Raw genomic sequence first — 25,940 nt, 5'->3', positions numbered from 1 at the left:
GGACGTTTGGGGATATTTGGTGAATGTTACTCATGTGCTTATCCTTCCTACAACTTGACTCCACTGTTGACTTCTTTAAAGCATTCAGTTTTTGCAAGCAGGTGGTTTAAGCAAACATTCGGGTGCTTTATTAGAAACACATTCATAGCTGAACAATGGGAATCTTAAACTCAAAACGATCACCTTTTCTTTGTAAAGCTCTTTGTCAGTATTGTCCTGAGCTGTTCGGTAATTAGAAATCATGCCTAGGCAGTTGGTGCGGTATCAAGACAACTGGCCACCTGCAGTCTTGTAATACAGGCAGCATGTAATGACTATTTGCCAAGGACCCTGACTGCAGAAAGTCATCCATGGAACTACCTGAGGATTGTGGCCCCACAGAGCAAAGGGCTGGAGGCTGGCGGAAGAGTTGGGTCAAGCAGGTGGTGTCAGGGAGGGCAGATCCTTTTGACAAGAGAAAGTGACCATGGTTGGTCACTTAGATAGCCCAATAGGAAATCTCAGAGTCACAGGAGACTTCCTATGAAGGTAGATGATGCCTACACTCTGCCTCATTTGAATACCAAATTTTCTCAGCTTTCAAAATATGCTCTGACACTGCAATCCACTGCACATGGTTAGTACCAAGAAACATGTACAGCTACAGGTTGAGTGCTTTGTGAGGCAGTGAAGCAGGCAGTAGATGCCCCTGAAAGGACTGACCCTGAGTCTTGTAGGGCCTGGAGGTTTAACTACTTGTTTGCAAAATATGGCGAAGGAGAACACATTAGCACCACAAGGATGCAATTGGCCAATTTCAGAATGTGGGAAATTCTAAACAGCCACTGACTCAATTTCTTTCTCTTCTTGATATTGGAAGAAATGTGATGTGCAATGGCAAAGGTGGAAATAAGGTGAAGTGAATTAAACTGCCAGTAATGATCATCCCACTTCTTCCTTAGATTCATGGTGGAAGAGAGTTAAAAAGAGTGTTGTCGCACACCTGGCCTGTTGGAATAGCACCGGCACTTCCCAGGACAACCCCAGCCTGGCACCACCACCTGCAAAGCCAAGACAGCTCTTTGGCATTTCTATGATGGACATTTGTGATGACGACAAGCTGCTCAACCCCATTCTGGTAGGTCTCACTGCAGTCTTGCATAGCCCTCCTGAGGAAGGAGAGAGAGCTTGGGAGCCAAAGGCTTCTCCTCCAAATCTATCTCCAAATGGCTCTGGCTGAGAGGCTTTTTCAATATTACATCAAATAATCAAATCAGACTTAGGTACTGCAGAGTTAAAAGGCAAATACCACAGGAGAAGGTACTCTTGTCCATTGCACTTGTTTCAGGAAATTCATACACGCCTGCTCAGGTCCGTCAAAATGGGTTTCGTGTGTATGAATCTCTGAGGGTCCTCCTCATCCTCATATTCCCTTTTCATCTCCTTCCTTAAATTCTGCAGTAGGTCCAAGTCTCCTTCAGATAAAGTGACTCAATCATACAACTCAAAATTGCATCCCATGGATTTGACTTGCATGTCAAGTGCTTAAGTGTAAAGACTCATCCTCTGGCCAGTATGCACACTTTAACCCAAATGGCAACTGTCAGGTTAAAGCCACTGACTTGGGCCTATGTTGTCTTCAATGGTGTACTGATTGACACTGTTAGAATTCACTGAGTGTCCAGTACATTTCCTAGCGCTGTAGTAGATACAGGAAATTTTATTCTACATTGAAAGAATTTATCATGCTTGCTACTGCCATGATCCTCGCATCCTTAACCACAAATTTAGGGGATGGCATAGCTGTGATTATCATCATCTGCACTTCACACACACAAAGGCACACACCAAGAGTGTCAGCAGAGTATGTATGTGTCCCAGGTCACACAGAAGATAGGCTGGACACTAGATTTTGGAGCCCTTGGACTATGTGAATCCAACCCCTATTATCTCCCACACTGCAAGCAGAGGCCCTGGAGATACAGCCGCAGGAAAGACTGTTGACAACGGAATGTAATCAGAGGCGGCGGCCAGGGATTGGGGCCTGATTTTAAAGGAGGGAAGGAAATAGAAAAAGTAGGAATGGGGTATCTATATACTTGCTCAAAAGGGAATAAACAAATGCAGAATGAGTATGGCAAAAGAATTTACAGACGTGGGGAAGAGTGTCTACCTCTATTAGGGACTAATGAAGAATGAATGGAAGACGACAGGGTGATTCCACAAAGGCCTTGAAGCAGACACGTTTGATGAAAAAGCATAAATTCCCTGAAATGGAAAGTCTGATTAAAATAAGTGGTTGAAGTGTTTCAGAATACGAATGTAGAGTGGACTGTTGGGTAGAAATGTATTTAGAGAAATGGAAAAATGATTCCAAATTTAGTCCCCCCACCACTACCACAATGCCTCCACATACACTCTGGAGACAAGCTGCCATATGTCTGTCTTTCCTTTTCTTCCTATAGGATATGCTTGCTTTTATCAATGAAAAAGGGCCTCTCAGGAAAGGAGTATTCAGAACACCGACCCATATGAAATCTGGCAGAGAACTAAAGGAGAAGCTCAATTCTGGGAAGAAAGTGAACTGGAATAGTGAATCCATCTTTGTGATAGTGGCAGTCTTAAAGGTAGGGAGACTTCTAGCAGTGTTCACACACAGCCTAACTCTGAAGCTGTATGATTGGTATGGTCTATCACGATGGCCTAGGAGCTATCAAAGACATAATATGTTAAGAATGTGCAAAACTATAAAACACAAAGTCAAAATTTCACAGAGCTACTTTGATCGTCAAAAGCCTGCTTAGATATAATTTCCTTTATGTCACACATGACCTTCCCCATCATACCTCCTGAGCACTCTATGCAAAATAACCATGATAATAATAACAAAATAATAAATTTCAACCTCCACACATATATAAAATGTTTACCAGAACAACCGTCCTAATTTGATGACTTCCTGCCCATACTCCTAAGGAGGGAAAGTTTCCAAAGGAAAATTTATATTCATCTTCAGAGATGGTTGTATTACTTTGCCGTAGTATGCAAAATTAGACTTAAAATGCATCAAAAAATGCTCAGTGCAGCCACCAAAATCTCTGGTCACTTCATTATCGTTCCTTCCCATTACCCTCATGCCTTTTACTGTCAGAGTCACGTAGAGATGCCTCCAGCATGTGGTGTCTTTTCACCTTTAGCGCCTTTGGCATCCTCTGTTAAAACTTGAATTGATTTGTTTAGCCCACTGCCACAGACACAGTCCCACGGAAATCAGCTCCCACCACATGCCTCGCCTGGTAAACATGACTTGTAAAAAGTGGGTGCAGCAGCTACAGTTCGATTGGAAATTTTAATGTTTGGTATGTGTCCCTTCACAATAGATCAATTGTGAAGGGACACATCTAAATCACAAGAATCAGTTACATGTCTATAAGGAGAATAAGAGAACTGAGACAGGGTATCATCAGTCCATCTTAGAGCTTGTTAGCAACTCTGAACCACAACATGTTAATGTAGTAATGACTGCAAACAGGTTAGGAAAATTATCACATAAATGTCAGTTACATTTGGTCTTTCCTTGTCCTCCATGAGACTGTATGACAAATAGCAACAGTTAGAAACGACGTAGAGGTGACCACTACCCCCACAGGGACCACAATAATATACACTGGGTATGTGACTAGCAAGGTTGCTGCCGCTCTCTGTAGAGTGCACACATGGAAATGCTTTGATTTTCTAGCAAGAGTCAGCTTTGTTCTAAGCCCAAACTAGCCAGAGAGTGGCACTCATAAGTACAGTTCTTAGACATTCCTCAAGTTTTCTCTTCCTGAAGTTGCCTGATCCTGGTGGAGAATCACACTTTGAAACCTTGGCCTTGATAATGCCATGTGAAACTAACTGGAGACATAGGCCTCAATGAGAAAGTGGCGGACCACACGGAGTTGGCCGTTAAGCTGTCTTAAAAGAGAGGTCCAACAACAAATACCCTTGGCACAGTCGGGTCACGTTCTGGCTTCAGCACAGCTGGCCACCAGTGGATTGTGCAGCACAGCGTCAAGGAGAGAGAGGAGACACACATGCCATGACAGCTGCAGTTTGGGGCACAAGGCTAGAGCCCTTGCGCTCCCTGCTAGACTCCCAGAGCCAGCCAGGACTGTCGTGCTTCCTCCTTCCAAATACACTGGGATGGTTCCAAAGCAAACACACTGAGAACTCTGTCCCGGGAGGGTACAGTGTGCCAGTGACTCAGTGGAGCAATGACAGGACTGGGACTTTCCCCTTTTCCTTCACTGCTCTATCACCAGCACTCAAAAGAGCACCTGGCACAAAGAGTGGCTCCATAAGCATTAGAAGGAGGGAACACTTACTGGATTGTAATTGTGATGATTCCCTGCAGACATTTTCTGACTGAGCTAAAACTAAGAGAAGTCCTGGGCTATGTAGTGAGCTCAGTGGAAGCGAGGTATGCCTGTGACGCTGGTAAGGCCCTCAGGCTTGCGCAGAACTTTAAAGCTTCATAAATGTTAATAGGCTCACTTGTATAATGGCAACACTTGTTCATCAGCTTTCTGTAGTGCCAGATTTCCAGGCCTCCACTTAGGAGGCTTACATTTGCCTATCCCTAACCCGGAGGCATGAAATTGTGATGTATCTAAATCTTGAGACACTTCCCCTTTTGGGGTTAAGATATATATGTTCCTCTCAGGGACTGAAAAGGGTAACAGGTAGCTAGGCATTGGGGATCGGCTGTATTTCCAACATCTGCTGCTTATAAGGCTGCAGAACTGGACTTTTATAGGGTTACAAAAGGGAGGAATCGAACTATTAAAAGAGTAGTTTTCTCCCAAGGGGCACAGATTCCTCCAGGCAGAAGGCCTGGTTCTCTCTTAATATCTGTGCAATAGCATGCACGTGTATGTTTTGCTTAAAAAACTTCACTTGCTAGAATTCAGAGCAAGCACTGTCTCAAACAAACAAGCAAGATGGGTACGTGTATTTCTTCTCAAGAAGCTGAATTGTTTTATCACCAGACCTGGTCAGTTTGTGCTAGTTGGCTAAAATGTACACAAAAAGTCACTTCCAGAGGCTACAAGGGGCTTTATCTTCATTGCCAACAGAACCTAGACTCCGTTTCTATGCTCCTCAGTTGTGGTGAAAATCCAAGCTACTGCTTTGGGTGTGCAAGTCAGTGCAGAGTCAGAACCGAGCTCTCCTAGGTCATGGTTTGGGTGGCTTTGAAGGTAGCGGGCACTGAACTGAAGTTTGCCACTCAAGGTTTTTCTCTGCAATTTCTCCAATATGTATTGACTGCAATAATAATATTCTTTATTTTTGCAAGGATTTTCTTCAAAATATCGAAGGAAGTCTTTTTTCATCCAGTCTGTATGATAAATGGCTTGCTATTCCTTGTCAAGGGAAGAGGGAGGATGAGAAAATAACTGCCACCCGGAGGTAATGATGCAACAGTTAATTACTCTACTAGGCTCACATTGAGAACTACAACCGACATACCCTTAGGAAAATATGCCTATCATTTAGAGCTTTGACCACTAAAATAGTTATGAAATCCGAAGGGTTTTCATTTGATCACACCCAGAAGGCCAGTTTAAACATACATGCACCTCTTAACTGCCCTCATTGAACTCTTTTTCCCTAAGCTTACTCATATGGACTCCTTGACCATTTTACACCTTCTGAATGTATGAAACTGACAGGAAATGAGACCCACAAGTCTCTGAGAGATGCTAGCAGACAACTTTGCCAGTGGTATGACCTCACTTTGGCCAAGCACTTATTTAACCGGAGAAGTTATTACCTGGTTCAGGAATTGAATTGGGTCCAACATTTCTCTATGCATTCACACCTGGAGTTCTGTGTTTCCCACTTCCACGTCCAAATGATTCCCTCACTTAAAATTTCATTTTTCTGTCTTTAGGCTTTTAGACCAGCTGCCAAGAGCCAATGCTGTGCTCTTGCGGTGTCTTTTCGGGGTATTATACAACATCAAGCAGCACTCTTCATACAACGAGATGACCGCTTTCGCCTTATCACAGCATATAGCCCCGAGCCTTCTTTGTCTACCTAACCCTTGCAGCACAGAAGCAGGAATGTACTTGATGAAAAGGGTAAGGAGATTTCTTATTTTTATGTCCTGCGGGGCTGAGTCACCACCTTGAGTCTGAAACATGTGCTAGTAATTCAGACAGACCAGTTTTTAAAAGTGCACATTTTAATTACCCCCCTGCCCATCGGCAGGCATTTATCTAGTGGTGTACAGGACAGTGGGCTGTACAGTGGGAAATGGAGAGGAGCTGAGTCACTTCTCTCTCTCTCTCTGCCCAAGAGGGTCAGTGCTACACTGACTAAACAATAGAGAGACAAGAGTGACTTGGGCTTTGGAGTTTGACAAGCCAACTTTCAGCTCTTGGCCTGCTCACTGAGGACTTGTAACTATGGGCACGCTTTCCAGGCGGTGCTTTCCTCATTGTGCGATGGCGGGAACACCCAGGACCTCACTGGTCGTTAGTGGCGCATCCTACATGGTTGGGCACTATGTTCCACACACACTGGTCTTCCTCTGTCAGCAGCGGGTCATTCCCAAGAATGCTTGCCTACCCTTTCACTTGGTACATGCTGAGGTAGCAGTAAAAGACTCCGGAGCATCCTAATGGAGCCACAGCATGCCTCATGAGATCACAGCTCTGCCCCAACTTGGCCAGAGAGCAGGCATGAGGTGCAGCAGTGCGTGAGGAGTGACTGCCCGCAGACAGGCCGCCATGGTTTCTCTCCAACTGCTGACCTTCCATCACAGAGAACCCACAGACATCTCTGCTTCCCAAGTTTAGGGTTCTTCCACACTTAATAAGTAAATTTCACAAGTTTTGGTCTATTGGATGCTTCATAAATTTTAATAAGGTGTTTTACATCATTTGTACCTCAAAACACCTGGAAAGATCTTCATAAGAAAGAAAGTTTAGTAAGAGACTATAATTACATCTCCACCCCAAGCATCCTATGTGCCTTCCTTGCAATTACATCTTTAAAGAAGATGTAAGCATTGATTTAAAAATGTGAGCTATTAAGCTAGGGCAGGAATTATGACTTTTGGTCACGCATTGAAAGTTTTTTAACATCTGTGCGAAAGTAGTCCTGGAAGTATCATTTATTTCTTAAGGAAAACTGGATTATACTCGCTTCTTTGGAATCAACTATTGATTTTTTCTCAGACTTCTTGTACATTTTTTGTTAGACCCAACATTCACATGTGAGATGGGATTTCTAACATTGCCATGTGAAGAAGAGCACCCTGTCTTCGCCCTTTTGTGTTACAGATATCTCTGGTAGAATTTCTCATTGAAAACTGCCTCAAGATATTTGGTGAAGATGCCACTTCCCCCCTGGGGGAGAGCTCAGTGAACGGTGGCACCAGTGAGGCTACAGGTACTGTGAATAATTAATTCAGTTGGCTTTGGTGAGGAACATGGCAAGCAGGGTTGCCAAGGTTCATGGGAGATGCTCAGACAGCGCTGTTCTGGAGCCTGCAGCAGCACTTCCCATAGGCAGTGATTTCCACCTGCTCCTTCTCCCAAAGGCATGCACACGGTCAGGTGAGGTTTCCCACCATTGTGAGACCAAAGAAAAGATAAGACAAGGTCTCTGACTTCAAGAGGTTGCTAGTGCAGATCGCTACCAGCATTAGGAGACATCATGGTATGATTTAGTGTTTGGGAATCTTTCAAACAAAACTTGCAGCAGGACCCCTTATACACATAATCATAAGAGACGTACTCTGGTTGAAAGTGGAGTGAGTGAAGCGCCTAGAGCACAGCCTGTTTAATTCACCCCACAACACCCCCGCCTCTTTCTACTCTGTGGCCCTTGAGGCACCACAGGATTCCAGTGCTCTTTGACACAGGCTGGAAAGAAGCAGCATCATTGACACAAAGTCTGACTTCTTTATAGTGTAAACTCTTGTGCCTCCATTTACCAGCTATGTTATCTCAGCCAGTTATTCTAGCTCAGTCTCAGTTTCCTCGTCTGCACAATGTGTATGGAAAATTATGTGTAAATCCTATGATTGTTGTGTAGATTAAACTATAAATATAAATGGTAAGAAAAATAATGGAATTTGCCTTAACACAAAAGTTAAAGTTATTTGATCCCAGCTAATCATGGCTAACTAGCAGCAGTTTGTATTATAATGTAGAATTTTTATATTCAGAACCTGCAAATGTGTATCATGCGCCCCTTCATATCTTGACATTTCTTACTTTTATGGTAGTTCAATTGCTTTTTGTCATTTCTTAGGAAAATACATTTGATCAGGGGTTTAGATTAGTCTTGCATCTGAGAATTTACTTGTACTAATACAATTATTTGTTTTTCCATTCATCAGCAACAACAGAACAGTCTTCTTGCATCTCAGCCAGTAACAGTGACAGTGACAGTGACAGCGATTCATAAATGGTGCAACTGGAGCATGATGCTGAGGTCCTGCCAGACATGCTTTAAAACCTCAGCTATGGGAGGGGGGTCTAGATGGCGGCATGAGTAGGGCGGCGGAAATCTCCTCCCAAAACCATATATATTTTTGAAAATACAACATATACAACTATTCCTAAAAGAGAGACCAGAAGATACTGTGCAACAGCCAGACTACATCTACATTTGCGAGAACTGATCATCTAACAAAAAGTCCGGCACTGCAAGCAAACTGGCTGACTGCCACAGCTACAGAGCAGCTGGAGAACAGCCCCGCCCACAGCAACCACACAGAGTCTCCTCCCAGCACGCAGCTAACCGAAACAGACAGAGGAAGCCAAAGCAAGGTCCAGAAGGCATGAAGGGGCACCATTCTCGCAGGAGTACACACTCAGCGTGTCTGCCACCCACAGCAGTGCACTAGGCTATGCGGAGGGCCGCCCTGCCCACAGAAGCTAAGGAGATTATCCCAGAGACTGGTCCCAGTGTGCGGGTAGATGGCACAGGCAGCTGAAGCCGGAGCAATGTCAAGAAGGCACGAAGTGGCACCATTCTTGCAGGAGAACACACCCAGCCTGGCTGTGAAGTGCCGCAATCCGCTAGACTATCCCAGGGCCGCCCAGACCACAGCAGCTAAGTCATTGAATGGATAAAAAAGCAAGACCCATCTATATGCTCCTTACAAGAGACTCACCTCAAACCCAGAGACATACACAGAGTAAAAGGAAAGGGGTGAAAAAAAATATTTCATGCAAAGAATAGGAAGAAAAAAGCTGGGATTGCACTACTTGTATCAGACAAAATGGACTTCAAAACAAAGAAAGTAACAAGAGACAAAGAAGGACATTACATAATGATAAGGGGGGCAGTCCGACAAGATGATATATCCATTATAAATACATATCCACCCTAATTCAAGATGGTAGCATGAGAGGTGAGATAGAGAACTCCTCCCAAATCCACAAATGGTACAAAAATACAGTTAATTAATACAACTAACCCTAAAAGAGCAAGAAGAAAGAAAGCTGAAGTTGACTGCATACACACCTCACAAACAAGGCAGACCTCATAAAACAGGGTAACATATGAAAGCTTTGATCTGGCGGGAACCAAGTCATTCACACACGCCAGCTCACCAGTGGGAGGAAGAGGAACAGAGTGGGGAGGAGATGGAAAAACTGGGGACTGCTGAACACCTGGTCCTGGAGATCTGCTTTGTGAGCAGAAACCTATATTGTGTGGTGCTCTGGAGGTTGGGGAGCTGGGACAGGTGGAGTGCTTTAGAGATTGAGATTCCAGCCATTTGTGGAGGACAGGATTCAAACCTGGCCGCTCTGGGACTGGGAAAAGGCAGGCAGTCTGAGAGGCTTCCTAGCAGCAAGAGGGCTGCTGAAAGGGTGGGGTTTGCATGGAGCTTGATGCGCGGGGGAGGGGAGAGCTGGACAAGGTTGCCTGAGCTCGCTCAGCCCAGATGCTTGAGAATTTTGAGGAGCTTCAGGTGCCCCATTCCCCTGGCTGTCTACTCAGATCCAAGGCCCCCCACTGTAACATGCAGCCTGCCAAGACTTCTTCCTGGCCTGACAGCACAGGCTTGCAAATAGGCAGTCAGTGCTCTGGTGTTAGGCCAGCCAGAGAGAGGCCCCACCTACAAAAGCTAGAGATGCCGAAATACATAATCTGAGGCGGAGCTAAGATGACGGCATGAGTAGAGCAGCAGCAATCTCCTCCCAAAACCATACATATTTTTGAAAAACAATACATATAACCATTCCTAAAAGAGAGACCATAAGACACAGGACAACAGCTAGGCTACATCCACACATGCAAGAACCCAGCGCCTCGCAAAGGAGGTAAGATACAAGCCACAGCCCAGCGGGATCCGAGCTCCCCTCATCCCAGCTCTCAGCGGGAGGAGAGGAGTCAGAGCAGGGAGGGATAGGGAGTCTAGGACTGCTAAATACCCAGCCCTAGCCATCCTCACCCGGAGAACAGACACACAGTGCATGGGTGCTGGACACTAGGGAAACAGGACAGTAAGACCTGTGAGCGGGTCCCCACTGCCAGCGACCCTGGGACAAAAGAAAAGCAAGTGCCCTTTGAAAATCTTAAAGGGACAGGGGCCTCACAACTGGATGGAAACAACCCAGTGCAATCAGCCCAGGAACTGGGAATCCTGAGGAACTCGGGGCACCCCAACCCCCTGGGCGGCAGCACAGCTTGGAGGCCCCTCATGGTGATAAACAGCCTCTTGCCCATTCCCCCTTTGGCACGGCTCCACCACAGCAACGGGGCAGAGCTTCTTCCACAGTGGCCAGACAAGAATCAGGCATGCTGTGTGTGTGCAGCTGCCCAGCACAAGCTGCTAGGGGTCGCTGTTCTCCCAGGAGAGGAAGGCCACAAACTAGCAAGAAGGGACATTCTCCCAGCTGACACATGCGCCAGCTCCCCACAATTACCTCTATCGCCATGAAAAGGCAGAAGAATTTGATAAAGACCAAACTAACCCAGACATCCTCCCCTGAGAAGGAATCTGGGGAGATAGACCTAACCAATCTCCCTGAAAAAGAATTCAAAATAAACGTCATAACCATGCTGATGGATCTTCAAAGAAATATGCAAGGGCTAAGGGATGAAGTATGGAAGGAGATTACAGAAATGAAACAATCTCAGGAAGGACTTAAGAGCAGACTGGATGAGGTGCAAGAGGCCATAAATGGAACAGAAATCAGAGAACAGGAATGCAGAGAAGCTGACACAGAGAGAAATAAAAGGATCACCAGGAATGAAACAATATTAAGAGAACTGTGTGACCAATTCAAAAGGAACAATATCTGCATTATAGGGGTACCAGAAGAAGAAGAGGGATAGAAAGTGTCTTTGAAGAAATAATTCCTGAAAACTTCCCCAAACTGGAAGAGGAAATAGTTGCTCAGACCACGGAAGCACACAGAACACCCAACAGAAGGGACACAAAGAGAACAACACCAAGACACATAATAATTAAAATGGCAAAGATCAAGGACAAGGACGGAGTATTAAAGGCAGCCACAGAGAGAGAAAAGGTCTCCTACAAAGGAAAACAGATCAGTCTATCATCAGACTTCTCAACAGAAACCTTACAGGCCAGAAGAGAATGGCATGATATATTTAATGCAATGAAACAGAAGGGCCATGAACCAAGAATACTGTATCCAGCACGATTACCATTTGAATATGGAGGGATTAAACAATTTCCAGACAAACAAAAGTTCAGGGAATTTGCCTCACACAAACCACCTCTACAGGGTATTTTAGAGGGACTGCTCTAGACGGGAGCACTCCTAAGACTAAATAGATGTCAACAGAGAAAATAAAATCACAGCAAAGAAAGCAGATGAACCAAATACTAACTAAAGGCAAAAAATAAAATCAACTACCCACAAAAACAGTTAAAGGAAACACAAAGAGCACAGAATAAAACAACAAACATATAAACAATGGAGGGGGAGGAATAAGAAGGGAGAGAAATAAAGAACCACCAGACAGTGTTTATAATAGCTCAATAAGCGAGTTAAGTTAGACAGAAAGATACTAAAGAAGCTAACCTTGAACCTCTGGTAACCACAAATCTAAAGCCTGCAATGGCAACAAGAACATATCTTTCAATAATCACCCTAAATGTAAATGGATGGAATGCACCAATCAAAAGACACTGAGTAATAGAATGGATAAAAAAGAAAGACCCATCTATATGCTTCTTACAAGTAGCATAACTGAATGACATGCAAACTGAAAGACATGCACAGACTAAAAGTCAAGGGATGGAAAAAGATATTTCATGCAAACAACAGGGTGAAAAATCAGGGGTTCAGTATTAGTATCAGATAAAATTGACTTCAAAACAAAGAAAGTAACAAGAGATAAAGAAGGACATTACATAATAATAAACGGCTCAGTCCAACAAGAGGATATAACCATTATAAATATATATGCACCCAACACAGGAGGACCAGCATATGTGAAACAAATACTAACCGAATTAGAGGAGATAGAATGCAATACATTCATTTTAGGAGACTTCAACATGCCACTCACTCCAAAGGATAGATCCACTGGACAGAAAATAAGTAAGGAAACAGAGGCACTGAACAGCACACTAGAACAGATGGACCTAATAGACATCTATAAAACTCTACATGCAAAAGCAACAGGATACACATTCTTCTCAAGTGCACATGGAACATTCTCCAGAATACACCACATACTAGGCCACAAAAAGAGCCTCAGTAAATTCAAAAGATTGAAATTCTATGAACAAACTTTTCAGACCACAAAGGTATAAAACAAGAAATAAATTGTAAAAAGAAAACAAAAAGGCTCACAAACACATGGAGTCTTACTAACATGTTCTTAAATAATCAATGGATCAAAGAACAAATTAAAATAGAGATCAAGGAATATATGGAAACAAATGAGAACAACAACACAAAGCCCCAACTTTTGTGGGACGCAGCAAAAGCAGTCTTAAGAGGAAAGTATATAGCAATCCAGGCATACTTAAAGAAAGAAGAACAATCCCAAATGAATAGTCTAACATCCCAATTACTGAAATTGGAAAAAGACGAGCAAATGAGGCCTAAAGTCAGCAGAAGGAGGGACATAATAAAGATCAGAGAAGAAATAAATAAGATTGAGAAGAATAAAACAATAGAAAAAAATCAATGAAACCAAGAGCTGGTTCTTCGAAAAAATAAACAAAATAGATAAGCCTCTCACCAAACTTATTAAGAGAAAAAGAGAATCAACACACATCAACAGAATCAGAAATGAGAAAGGAAACATCACGATGGACCCAACAGAAATACAAAGAATTATTAGACACTACTATGAAAACCTATATGCTAACAAGCTGTAAAACCTAGAAGAAATGGACAACTTCCTAGAAAAATACAACCTTCCAAGACTGACCAAGGAAGAAACACAAAATCTAAACAAACCAATTACCAGTAAAGAAATTGAAGGGGTAATCAAAAAACTACAGAAGAACAAAACCCTGGGCCAGATGGATTTACCTCGAAATTTTATCAGACATACAGAGAAGACATAATACCCATTCTCCTTAAAGTTTTCCAAAAAAGAGAAGAGGATGGAATACTCCCACACTCATTCTATGAAGCCAACATCACCCTAAAAACAAAACCAGGCAAAGACACCACAAAAAAAAGAAAATTATAGGCCAATACAACTGATGAACATAGATGCAAAAATACTCAATAAAATATTAGCAAACCAAATTCAAAAATACATCAAAAAGATCATTCATCATGATCAAGTGGGATTCATCCCAGGGATGCAAGGATGGTACAACATCCGAAAATCCATCAACATCATCTACCACATCAACAGAAAGAAGGACAAAAAACACATAATCATCTCTATAGATGCTGAAAAAGCATTTGACAAAATTAACAACCTTTCATGATAAAAACTCTCAACAAAAAGGGTATAGAAGGCAAGTATATCAACATAATAATGGCCATACATGACAAACCCACAGCCAACATTAAACTTAACAGCGATAAGCTGAAAGCTTTTCCTTTAAGATCAGAAACAAAACAAGGATACCCATTCTCCCCACTTTTACTCAACATAGTTCTAGAGGTCCTAGCCACAGCAATCAGACAACACAAAGAAATAAAAGGCATCCACATTGGTAAGGAAGAAGCCAAACTGTCCCTGTTTGCAGATGACGTGATATTGTACATAAAAATCCTAAAAATCCACTCCAAAACTACTATAAATAGTATCTGAATTCAGCAAAGTTGCAGGGTACAAAATTAATACACAGAAATCTGTTACATTCCTATGCACTGACGATGAACTAGCAGAAAGAGAAATCAGGAAAACAATTCCATTCACAATTGCATCAAAAAGAATAAAATACCTAAGAACAAATCTAACCAAGGAAGTGAAAGGCCTATACCCTCAAAACTACAAGACACTCTTACGAGAAATTAAAGAGGGTACTAATAAATGGAAATTCATCCCATGTTCTAGGCTAGGAAGAATTAGTATTGTCAAAATGGGCCATTTTCCCTAAGCAATCTACAGATTCAATGCAATCCTTATCAAAATACCAACACCATTCTTCAATAAAGAAGAGAAAATAGTTCTAAAATTCATATGTAACAACAAAAGACCTCAAATAGCCAAAGCAATCCCGAGAAGGAAGAATAAAGTGGGTAGAATTACGCTCCCTGACTTTAAGCTCTACAAAGTCACAGTAATCAAGACAATTTGGTACTGACACAAGAACAGACCCACAGACCAGTGGAACAAAACAGACAGCCCAGATATAAACCCAAGCATATATGGTCAATTAATATACAATAAAGGGGCCATGGATATACAATGGTGAAATGACAGCCTCTTCAACAGCTGCTATTGGCAAAACTGGACAGCTACATGTAAGCGAATGAAACTGGATTGTCTGACCCCATATAGAAAAGTAGACTCAAAATGGATCTAAGACCTGAATGTAAGTCATGAAACCATAAAACTTGGGAAAAAATATAGGCAAAAATCTCTTGGACATAAGCATGAGTAACTTCTTCATGAACATATCTCCCCGGGAAAGGGAAACAAAAGCAAAAATGGACAAGTGGGACTATATCAAGCTGAAAAGCTTCTGTACAGCAAAGGGCACCATCAATAGAACAAAAAGACATCCTACAGTATGGGAGAATATATTCATAAATGACATCCGATTAAGGGTTCACATCCAAAATATATAAAGAGCTCATGCACTTCAACAAACACATAGCAAATAAACCAATTAAAAAATGGGCAGAGGATCTAAACAGACACTTGTCCAAAGAAGAAATTCAGATGGCCAACAGGCATATGAAAAGATGCTCCATATCCCTAATTATCAGAGAAATGCAAATTAAAACCACAATGAGATATCACCTCACACCAGTTAGGATGGCCAACATCCAAAAGACAGACAACAACAAATGCTGAGAGGATGTGGAGAAAGGGGAACCCTCCTACACTGCTGGTGGGAATGTAAATTAGTTCAACCACTATGGAAAGTAGTATGGAGGTTCCTCAAAAGCAGTCACGACTGGGTAGAGCACTACAGAGCATTGCTCCTCAAGGAGTCTTTCATCTTTACCTGTGGAGACACTTTCTAAAGGACCTAAATTATGATACACCATCATTTTCTCAGTTTCTGGGTATTTTCCAACACTTCTGGATCCTCATTTTACCCTTTTGCACTATTGCATGCTGTGGGGGGTGACCTGCAAGGCCCTTTTACCTTCCCTTGTGTTCAGCCAATGAGACCTAAGTCAGAGTAGTTTTACCCCTTGCTCCTATCCTGCTAGGTCTTGGTGCTGGCCTCCTTCAGGCGGCAACTGATCTGACAGCTGGAGTATATTTTATCTTTTGTTAAAAGGACATAGAAAATTTTTTTTTAATTATCAAATAAGGTGAGGATTAATGGTAATTAGAATACATCTTAAAAAACATGACTTAAAAAAGATTTTAATTACTTTAGTGAACAACATACAGTGACTTTGAAAGAGATCACATTAAAGTTTTATCTGGAGATTTTTCCCAAAATATTTTTTAAATTTCGCCATTTCCAGAAAATACTGAATTACATTTTTTAAAAAAACTTTCCTACTTTATATACTTTGGCTGTTCTTTGGTGCTTTCCAATACTAGAGAATTATTACTGAGAATAGTGGAAAAGGAATTCCATTACTTAAACATATAAAAAAGATCATTGGCAAGCATTTAGTATTTGTTACTGATGCTCCTTCTTTTTTCCTCAGTGTACTCTTCCTCAGAAGCCATGAATTTCTGGAAATAAAGGAGACTAAAGAAGCAAACTTGATTAAAGAAAAATTGATATTACTCCCTTACTCTCTACACCACGTATCTTAACTCATCACATTATTAAGAGGAAAATATAGCAGATTGACCACTAGGCTTTATTCTTAACAGAAAAATGTATAAATTTTAAAAAGACTCAAGCCCCCTACATTCGCGCTGCTGTAATTTATCATTACAAAGCCTTCTGCTTTGATAGACACCTAGATTGATTTACCCTTCAGGCCATTCACCTTAATAAGATGTAAGAGGAGGATGAGGAATTTGCATATCCTTTATGAGGTGGGACTTGGGTTTTGGGAACTCAGGGTTGTTTTGGGGAAAAACTACATGTGGAAGTATTGGGAAATGTATTGTCTTAAGGCCATCCATGCTTAGGTATTTTGGAAAGCTGATTATAGACTCACAGGCTGATGAGTATATACTCACCATGCTAGATTGTACTTTTAAACATTGGGAGGGATGCTAAACACTTATAAAAAACCTAAATTATTGAGTTGCTGCTTCACAAAAGCTCAAAGTTACCTCAGTAACAGGATAAAATGTATTCTTATTGTCCTACTGAAAAATACAATACAGTGAATACAATGTTTTAAACTAAAAAAGGGGAGTAACCTGAGGAGTCAGTCTGTATCACCCTACCATATTTCTCAGCCTCAAAGTTCGTTTGGCCCTCCATCGCTCCCTTAATTCTCTGTCCAGCCATCTGTGTACCGATGTACTGCGCTTGCTGGGGCAGCATGCCTTCCTTAGGTAATACAATGGAGTGGGGATCAATGAGCCCATTATCCTGATCTCTTCTAGGGCATATCCTCAACTCTCCAAGACTGAGTCCACAAAACCTAAATGTTGTAGACCCATCTCTTTTGTTCATAGGCTGCGAGAAAATGCATTAGAGAAACACAAAGAAAGCTCTTCTTTTTGCCACCCTGAAGTACTTAATGAGCACCAACTATATTCAAAGCACTATGGGAATCCTGCCTAATTATCAGTTATTTAAAACATAGGTGTATTTTAACCTAATTGCTTTTATTGCATTGATGAACTGTTAATGAAAGTTGGCGTGTTTCAGAGGTCCAAGGTTGTAACTCTAGGGAGAGGAAATCCTGGGGCAAAGTACCTCTAAATCCAAAATCAGTCAAAGGGACAAGTGAAGTTGAAAACCTGTTTATTGCTTACAAACTGCAGTCCGGGGCCCTCTCTTTCCTGGTCAGGCAAAAGCAAACAAGACCTGCCCCTAACCTCTCAGGTTCAGATAAGCCCTTGGTTGCCCAGGTAATTACCCACTGATACAGAGATGAACCTGGACTCTCTGCCCCTGAGGAATGACTGTTGATATGAAGATGCAATAAAGTCAGGCGAGATATTCTGGAAATATTACAATTTTACCCACAGGCCACCCCTCCAGAAATCTCGCCTTACAATCTACGCGTTCCCCTTCTTCTGTAGTGGTCCCTGGGTGAGAAAACTGGACCACTGTGACCAGACTAATGATAAACAATAGCAACAGCAAAAAAATCATGATAATCCTCAAGCTGGAGGATTCTGCTAGGTTCAAAGTATCATGCAGATTAAGTCCATAGCTCCCCCATTCCATGGGCAGGCAGTCGCTGAAGAGGTAGAGGGTTCAGAGCAATGATCACGTGGCAGCTGCAGCCAGGAGACATATCCAGGCCACAAGGACTGCAGAAGAGAATAACCTTAAGGTAAGTAAGGCACATGTTTTAATGACACAAGCATAGGTAAATTCTTGTCCATACATGCATGTATCCAGGTAGGAAACATGCAAGAAAGTAGTCCTGTGATAAAACAGTGGCAGGAATGGAATCTCATCTGGTCTAGTATATCAGACTTTCACTCCCCTCCCTGTGGGAGTTACAGATGAGTCAATATATACGGCCTTGGGAGGTATACCACTGGCCATAAAGAAAAAACAAAACTTCCCCATAATATGCTCTTACTGCCTGGACATTTTGGGTACACAATCTTGATCTTTGGGGGCCAGTCTGCTGTTACTCCAGGAACACACATGAGACCAGCTTCTAGGCCTTTTCGCCAAGGTACTGGACGGACCAGTCATTGCTGGTCCAAGTTTCCAAATGTTCAGGGCCATGTCTGTTTAACAGTATCTCCGGGGTTTAATGCAGTTGGGGTTGACTGCAGGATGTTGCTCTGCTGGCCATATCCTGACTTCAGTAAGTCTTCTTTGGTTTGCACATACAGTTGTATAGGAAAGGCAGCAACATGTGTTAGCATGTCCACAGGGCTCAAGGCTCCTTTTTGGGTCTTCGCATTGAAACACCGCAGCACCGTCTGTAGGCAAAGTGACCAGCCCCATAGATGATTGGTATACAACTTAAGGCAAGATTTAGAGAAACCATTGTACCTCTCTTTCATGCTTGCCCCAGTAGGGTTATATAGTACATGAAATTTCCACTTTATTCGTAATTGCTGCACCCGTCTTTGTAAAGCATGTCCAGTAAAGTGAGTGCCTTGATCATGATCACTCTCTATCACCTGCTACAGCCATAGGCTGCAAAGAGATGCTCTAGGCCCCTCTTGATGGTTTGCCAATCTGCACAACATGCAGGAAAAGCAATCAGTAATCCAGTAGCTGTGTCCACACAAGTTATGGCATACTGATATCCTTCTGATATGGGCAGAGGCCCAAAATAGCCTATCTACCACCTGACAAGGAGTAACAGTCCCCTTAATATTGTCCCATGTTGATCCATGACTTGATGTAAGTTCCTCTTAGAGCACACAGGCACTCCTTCCGGGCTTTGCTGACTTCTTCAAAGGTCAATGGCAAGCTCCACTGATGGGCTACAGCCGACATTGTCTTTTGTCCTGCATGCAACTAATGCAGATGTAACCACTGGGCTACATCAGAGGCAGCCTTTCCTTCTAGTCAATGCACCTGGGCCAGTGTGTCTGGTTCATCATTTCCTGGGGATGCCAAAGGCAAATGGCCAGTCACATAATATACGGTAACTGTCTCAGTCTGACCAGAGGCCCACAGGCCTTGCCACAACTCTTGCCCCAAAAGGGGATAATAACCAACCATCCAGCTGGCATGGTACCATGCTGGTAGCCACAGGTCGAGCCCCAATAGGCAGCCCAGCTGTCAGTGCAGACAACTATGGGGGAAGGCTCCTAGGTGATCATGAGCCACTCTGCCCACAACTCAGCCCACTGGCCCTTCTTCTCTCCTCCAACCTCCATCCATATTGTCTCAGTCTAAACGGAAAGCAACAGCCTTTCACTCTGGGGGCTGCCCACGACTAGAGCTGTCTGTATAACAAGCATCTTCAGGTATAGGGGCTTTTCCCTCCTGATAAGGACTCTCAGCTACCAATGGCTCAAAAACAAGTTCTTCCTGCATTCCATTGGTATAGGTTACTGGCCCCAATAAGCACTGGAGTTCTCCACTTAAGGGGCTGGTAGAGAGGGCACTGTGCTGCTGTAAATATGTACCCCATTTGGCCAGTATAGGCATCAGTGCCATGCCACTGCATGGCCTTTGGGTATAGTCTTGCACCGACCCTGCGATGGGATAGGTAGGTATTACCTTGGTCAGAGTTGTTCCAGTGATGGGCTCCGGAGCCAGCAATGCATGATACACAGCAGCCCGTTGCTTCCCTATAAAGGTGTACTGGACCTCTGCTCCTTTCCAGAGTTGTGACCAGAAACCAACACGTCGGCATGTCCATTCAAGCTGTTGCCAAAGACCCCATCCATAACCATCTTTGGTTACATGAACATCTAGCTCAAAGGGCCTTGATGAGTCCATCACATTCAAGGCCTACATGGCCTTGATTGCTTACTTGGCAGCAGTAAAAACAGCTATACATGTCTCATCTCAGTCCCACCTGATGCCCTTTCATACCAACCAGTATAAGGGCTTCAGAATTTGTGCCAAGTGTGGGATAAACACTCTCCAGTAGCCCCAAAGACCTAAAAGCTCTTGTAAGACTGCCACAGTGGTAGGGGTGGGGAAAGCCTGGACCTTGTTATGACTGCTTCAGGAATAACTTTAGTTTTACCTGACCAGACAACCCCCAAGAATTTTACAGACAAACCAGGTCCCTGAACCTTGGTGCTGTTCACAGCCCATCCTATTTCCTATAGATGTAGCAACAGCCTGGAACTGCTCCTTCTAAATCTGAAAGAGAATCATATGTGAGCATAATATCATCAATGTAGTGATACAACCACACTGTTTGCGATTTCTTCCATGTGGCCAAGTCCTGGGCTACAAGTCCATGATGGATGGTGGTACTGTGGAGGTACCCCTGTGGAAGGACAGTGAATGTCCACTGCCAGCCTTCCCATGTGAGGCCAAACTGTTCCTGGCTTTCCTGTGCTATGTCAATAAAGAAGTAAGCACTAGCAAGGTCTACTACATAATGATATGTTCCCAGCTCATGGGGTGTCCAGAATGTCTGCTATAGAGGGGATGGCAGCATGCAAGGGAGTGTGACTTTATTCAATTCCCTGTAGTCTACGGTCATACACCAGGAGCCATCTGGCTTTTTCACTGGCCACACTGGGGATATTCTGAAAATATTACAATTTTACCCACACAGGTGTATGTTACCATGTTTGATGGATGGAGTCCACATTCAAAAATTCTAAATCTAAATTAGGATATATTTTAATTGTGCAACACTCTAAACCTCTTCAATCCGTCACTAGGATACATTTGCCACCAGGTGGCAGGCGAATGCCTTCATTTCATGAACTGAACTACTTCCCCAAACTCATATTGTTAATTATTTTATGTGGTTTTTATTGAAATCTCGACTCAGTGGAGACCAATATTCTTCGTGTGGTATTAATTAACAGTTCTTACCAATAGCTCATATAAACTCCTATCCCCTTCTGTATCCCCACGGCATTTTAATTACACATCGCTGTAACTCCATTTGGTTTTCCAGTGCACTGACTGCCAAAGTATGGTCTCTGGGGTTCCTAAAGACTCTTTCAGAGGTTTCACAAAGTCAAGAATATTTTCTTAATAATGATAAGATATTATCTGCCCTCATCACTCTCATGCTGTCACAACTGCACATGTGGTAGAGTTTTCCCGAGCTTACAGGACATGAGAAAATTATTCTGACATTAAAGGAATATATTATTATTGTATGTTTGCATTTTAAATTTGCTTCATATCCAATGTGATAAATATTGATAGATAAAAGGGAGACAGGGACTGTGGGCTTAGACAGAGTATGGTGACACCCCCGGAAGAGGGAAGGCAACAAACACCATCACAGTCAGAGCAATATAACTACATGCAAAGAAACCCACTACCAAAACTTCCTGTTAAACATTAAGCTCTAGAGTCATTCTTCAGTGAGATCAGTTAATATTTCCTAGATAAAGTATCTCAGCATAGCCCATGTTTTTTCATTATGCTAATCATTTGTAATCATGTGTAAGATTCACTTTAGCATGCTAAAAGGCCCGGGCCTATATGCTGTTTTCCCTCCCTTAGACCTTATCAGGTTATTTGCAACCTAGGCACCTAATAATGGCAAGCAAGCCCAGCCATAAACAGCATAGTAAAAGCAAGAAAGATTCCATCTTAGACTGCCTTTTAAACTCTTTAGCAAACAGACAATAACTCAGCCCACCCTGAGGGCAGGGCAGGCAGACTGGATTAATGATTGATATGCTTCCAGACCAAGAAAAGCTGCTATTCTGGGCAAGAAATCTGCAGTAAATTTCTTATGTTAATTTTGCAGAATTACTTGGAGGACTGATGAGAAAAAGGCACTTAATGTCTCATCAAGGATGAACATCCTAAGACAACAAGTCCACACCCCTAAGCTCTTTATCATGTTCCCAAAAATCCTCAACTGCCTATAAAACCCCGAGACAATGCACAACTACAGGCTCTCTTGTTCCCTCCTGGTGTGAGCCAGGAGCTCTGTCTTGTCACTTGATCTCTAAATAAAAGTCTCTCCTGCACTCTCCTACCTTGAGTGTTTGCTAAATTCATTCTACAACTCCACGAACAAGAATCCTGGCATCATAAGGAGTACCAAAAAAAATGTTCTCTGGGATCCTCAATAATTTTTGAGAGTCCTAAAGAAGTCCTGATATTAAAATAATTTGAGACTTGCTATTCTAGTTAAATCACTAGAATTAAATGTTTATGTATTTTTCTCTCTCCTGAGGACAGGGATCTTGTCATTTTTATCTTTGGAAGCAATCTCATTAAAAACCTAGCAATAACCATACATACTTGATATTCACTAACAGTATACTGAAAAACAAACTACTGATAGCTAAAATATGTTATCAGAATGAAACAGGTATTAATGGAGATGCTACACATTTTTTTCGGTTTACCCATTAAAATTAAATAATAAAATACTTAAATATGTCTTTAGGCAAAAGCTTAAACCAAACATAGTTTGGTCCCTTTCTCTCCAGTCTTCCACTATATTAGTGAATATAGTTGTCTTCTCTCCAAAAACCAAACATTAAATAGATATTTTTCACATATGTTAGAATATATTTCCTACATATAACCTTAAAATATGTCTTCCTCCTCAGACATCAGTTCTCAGCAGTATTTATTCTAAAATTCTACTTTATCACTTTTTAAAAATTAAAACACAGTATAGCACTTTGCTGGTGAATATGACCTTGATGTTCTGTAAAATATCTTTAATGCAAACTTTTTTTTTAGCTACCATAATTTAATATGGAGCATCATATTTTGATTACCCCTCTTTTCAGTATAAAAGTTACAAGGGTTTTACACAAATTTAAGTAAAACTATTAGAATCACTATGAGTTCTAATATAAATACGTCAGAAACAACCAAAAGTGAACAGGAAGTCATGCTTAATTATGCACTGAGGACATAAGAAGTATTTAAAATATCTAAAACAAGGACATTCTTATAACACAGTATCATGTGAAATTGATCACTTGAAAAAGCAATTAGATGATATAAAGAATTAGCATAACGAGAACAGAATTTCAAACATAGGCAAATACAACTTGCTCTGAGAAAACCTCTAAGCAGCAGCACAGCCAAGGAGGAACAGTCTTTTCAGGCTCCAACAGTCTTTTCAGGAGAGGGTTGGGGATGACTCCTGACCATTCTAGGTACAAATCTTCATTGAAATTATCAGCTGGTTTCACTCAATTCGTTTATCTAAAATACTTAAAAGGAATTCTTCACTTGGACTCCTGAGTTAAAACACTGAGAGTGACTGAATCCAAGCTCTGGAGTGAGAAAAATATATAATAAAGTTTTAAAGAGTATGATTAAGTATAGGCCAAAATATTATAAAAAATATTGTGTACTTCTGCCCATTCCTTCAGTTCTTTCAAGCTTAAGGAACAAGTTATTATACTCTCAACTTAAGGAAGGGGCTAAGAAAATGTTTTCTAAATCAAATAATCTCTTTTATTTCTTTTTGTCACACAGGGATTTTACTGTAAATTAATTTCCTCTATATTCCACACTATTCATATTTCATGAGACTTCCTAGTATTTTTTTTTTGTTTAAATCAGGAATTGAAATAAGTACCAAGTATTCTTAGATTATTTAACTGCCATTGTTTACGTTTCAGTTTTAGGTAAAGATTCTCCATAAGCAATTTCTGTAGCTCTTGAGGTGTGTTCTTAGTTGTACAGAATTTAGTGAGCTTCCCACCCAGTATGTGCTATAAATTCTTGCTGTTTTCTATATGTAACAACAAAACAGCAAACCATATTGCCTGAAAATGGCTAAAGATTTCATCATTTTTACTCTAAAACCTGTGAGGTGTTCCTGGATAGAAAATGCTGGGCACCATCTTTGTTTCCTGAGTAGAAGCAAACCTCCTACACTGGGCAGCTGATGACAGGGTCCCCAGCTGGACTCCCTGTGAGCCCATTCAGGGTCCACTGCTTTTCTCCCGGCTCTGAAAAAAACAGAGGAGGAGAGACAGAGGCTTCCTCCTAAAATTGGATACAATTAGAAAATTTAATTGGCGCAACTAATCCTGAGAGAGCAACAGGAAAGAGGATGGCATCAGACTGCACACACCTGGAGAAAAGAGCAGACCTCACAGAACAGGGTAACGTACCAGAGCTGTGGCTCCATGGGACCCGAGCCCCTCCCCCACCCCAGCTCACTGGAGGGAGGAAGAGACACGGAGCAGGAAAGGAGTAGAAGGCTTGGGACTGCTGAATACCTAGCTCCGGAGATATGCTCTGGGAGCACAAACATATATTTCACGGTGCTTTCATGAAACTCGCATGACTACCGGGTTGGAATACCTGGTTAATACAGGCAGAGTTCCTGGGGAGACTGGGATTCTGGCTGCTTGTGGAAAGCAGGGATCCATATCCGGCTGCTCTGGGACAAAATCTTATACCTGTATGCCTGGCCCACTGACTCAGGCAGTGGAGACAGGCACAGGAGCCAGGAGGCGGGGAACAGCTCTTTCCTACCCCCAGTACCGCTCCCCTGTGACCCCCGACATTGCTTCAGGGGCTGAGCAGCTCCAGAATAGAGCTTCTGGACACTAGAGGGTGCCATATACAAACATGAAATGTCAAAGGAACCTTGTCCAGAGTAAAATTGTTAATACAACTCCCAAGAAAGATTTAAATGATATGGACCTCGTGACTCTTTGTGAAAGGGAGTTCAAAATAAAAATAATCAACATCCTAATGGAGGTATGGAAAGACATCCAAGAACTCAGGTTAGAATTCAGGTCAGAGATCCAATCATTAAAGAACATGATGGAGGGTATTAAAAGCAGGTTGGATACGGTGGAGGAGACAGTAAATGAAATAGAAACTAGAGAAGAAGAATACAAAGAAGCTGAGGCACAGAGAGAAAAAAGGATCTCTGAAAATGAAAGAATATTGAGAGAACTGTGTGACCAATCCAAGCGGAACAATATTCGCATTATAGGGATACCGGAAGAAGAAGAGAGAGAAAAAGGGATAGAAAGTGTCTTTGAGGAGGTAGTTGCTGAAAACTTTCCCAATCTGGGGAAGGAGATACTCTCTCAGGCCATGGAGATCCACAGATCCCCCTACACAAGGGACCCAAGGAAGACAACACCAAGACACATAGTAATTAAAATGGGAAAGATCAAGGATAAGGACAGACTGCTAAAGCAGCCAGAGGCAGAAATAAGATCACATACAAAGGAAAGCCCACCAGACTAACAACAGACTTCTCAGGAGAAACCTTACAGGCCAGAAGGGAGTGGCATGATGTATTTAATGCCATGAAGCAGAAGGGCCTGGAACCAAGATTACTTTATCTGGCAAGATTATGATTTAAATTTTAAGGAGGGATTAAACAATTTCCAGACAAGCAAAAGCTGAGAGAGTTACCTCCCACAAACCATCTCTGCAGTCTATTTTGGAGGGACTGCTATAGATGGAAGTGTTCCTAGGGTTGGATAGCTGTCACCAAAGGTAGGAAAATCATGGTAGGGAGGGGGGAGCAGCTGATTGCAAGGCAAATGCAAAATTAAATTGACTATACAAATGCAAAGCCAATCAAGGGATAGAGAAAAAGTACAGAATCTGATACCTAATATACAAAGAATGAAGGAGGAGTAAAAAGGAG

General features: G+C 42.2%; 1 protein-coding gene and 1 long non-coding RNA gene across 5 annotated transcripts in view; one reads left to right on the top strand and one right to left on the bottom strand.

Moving 5' to 3' along the window:
* Positions 1-25,940, bottom strand: part of LOC140849568 (uncharacterized) — a 112,332-nt gene that overhangs the window by 73,371 nt on the left and 13,021 nt on the right. The gene's annotated exons all lie outside the window — the stretch shown is intronic.
* LOC140849697 (rho GTPase-activating protein 20-like) lies at positions 1,009-8,442 on the top strand. The gene is made up of 6 exons (XM_073238040.1): positions 1,009-1,117; positions 2,445-2,606; positions 5,318-5,430; positions 5,915-6,104; positions 7,311-7,419; positions 8,375-8,442. Exons 1-6 carry the CDS (start codon positions 1,073-1,075, stop codon positions 8,440-8,442), a joined length of 687 nt encoding a protein of 228 aa, XP_073094141.1. The 5' UTR covers positions 1,009-1,072.

The sequence above is a fragment of the Manis javanica genome, chromosome 5 (assembly GCF_040802235.1).
Source record: "Manis javanica isolate MJ-LG chromosome 5, MJ_LKY, whole genome shotgun sequence".
Lineage (NCBI taxonomy): Eukaryota > Metazoa > Chordata > Mammalia > Pholidota > Manidae > Manis > Manis javanica.
The sequence above is the reverse complement of the archived record's forward strand: the minus strand, read 5'-3'. Positions and strand labels throughout refer to the sequence as shown.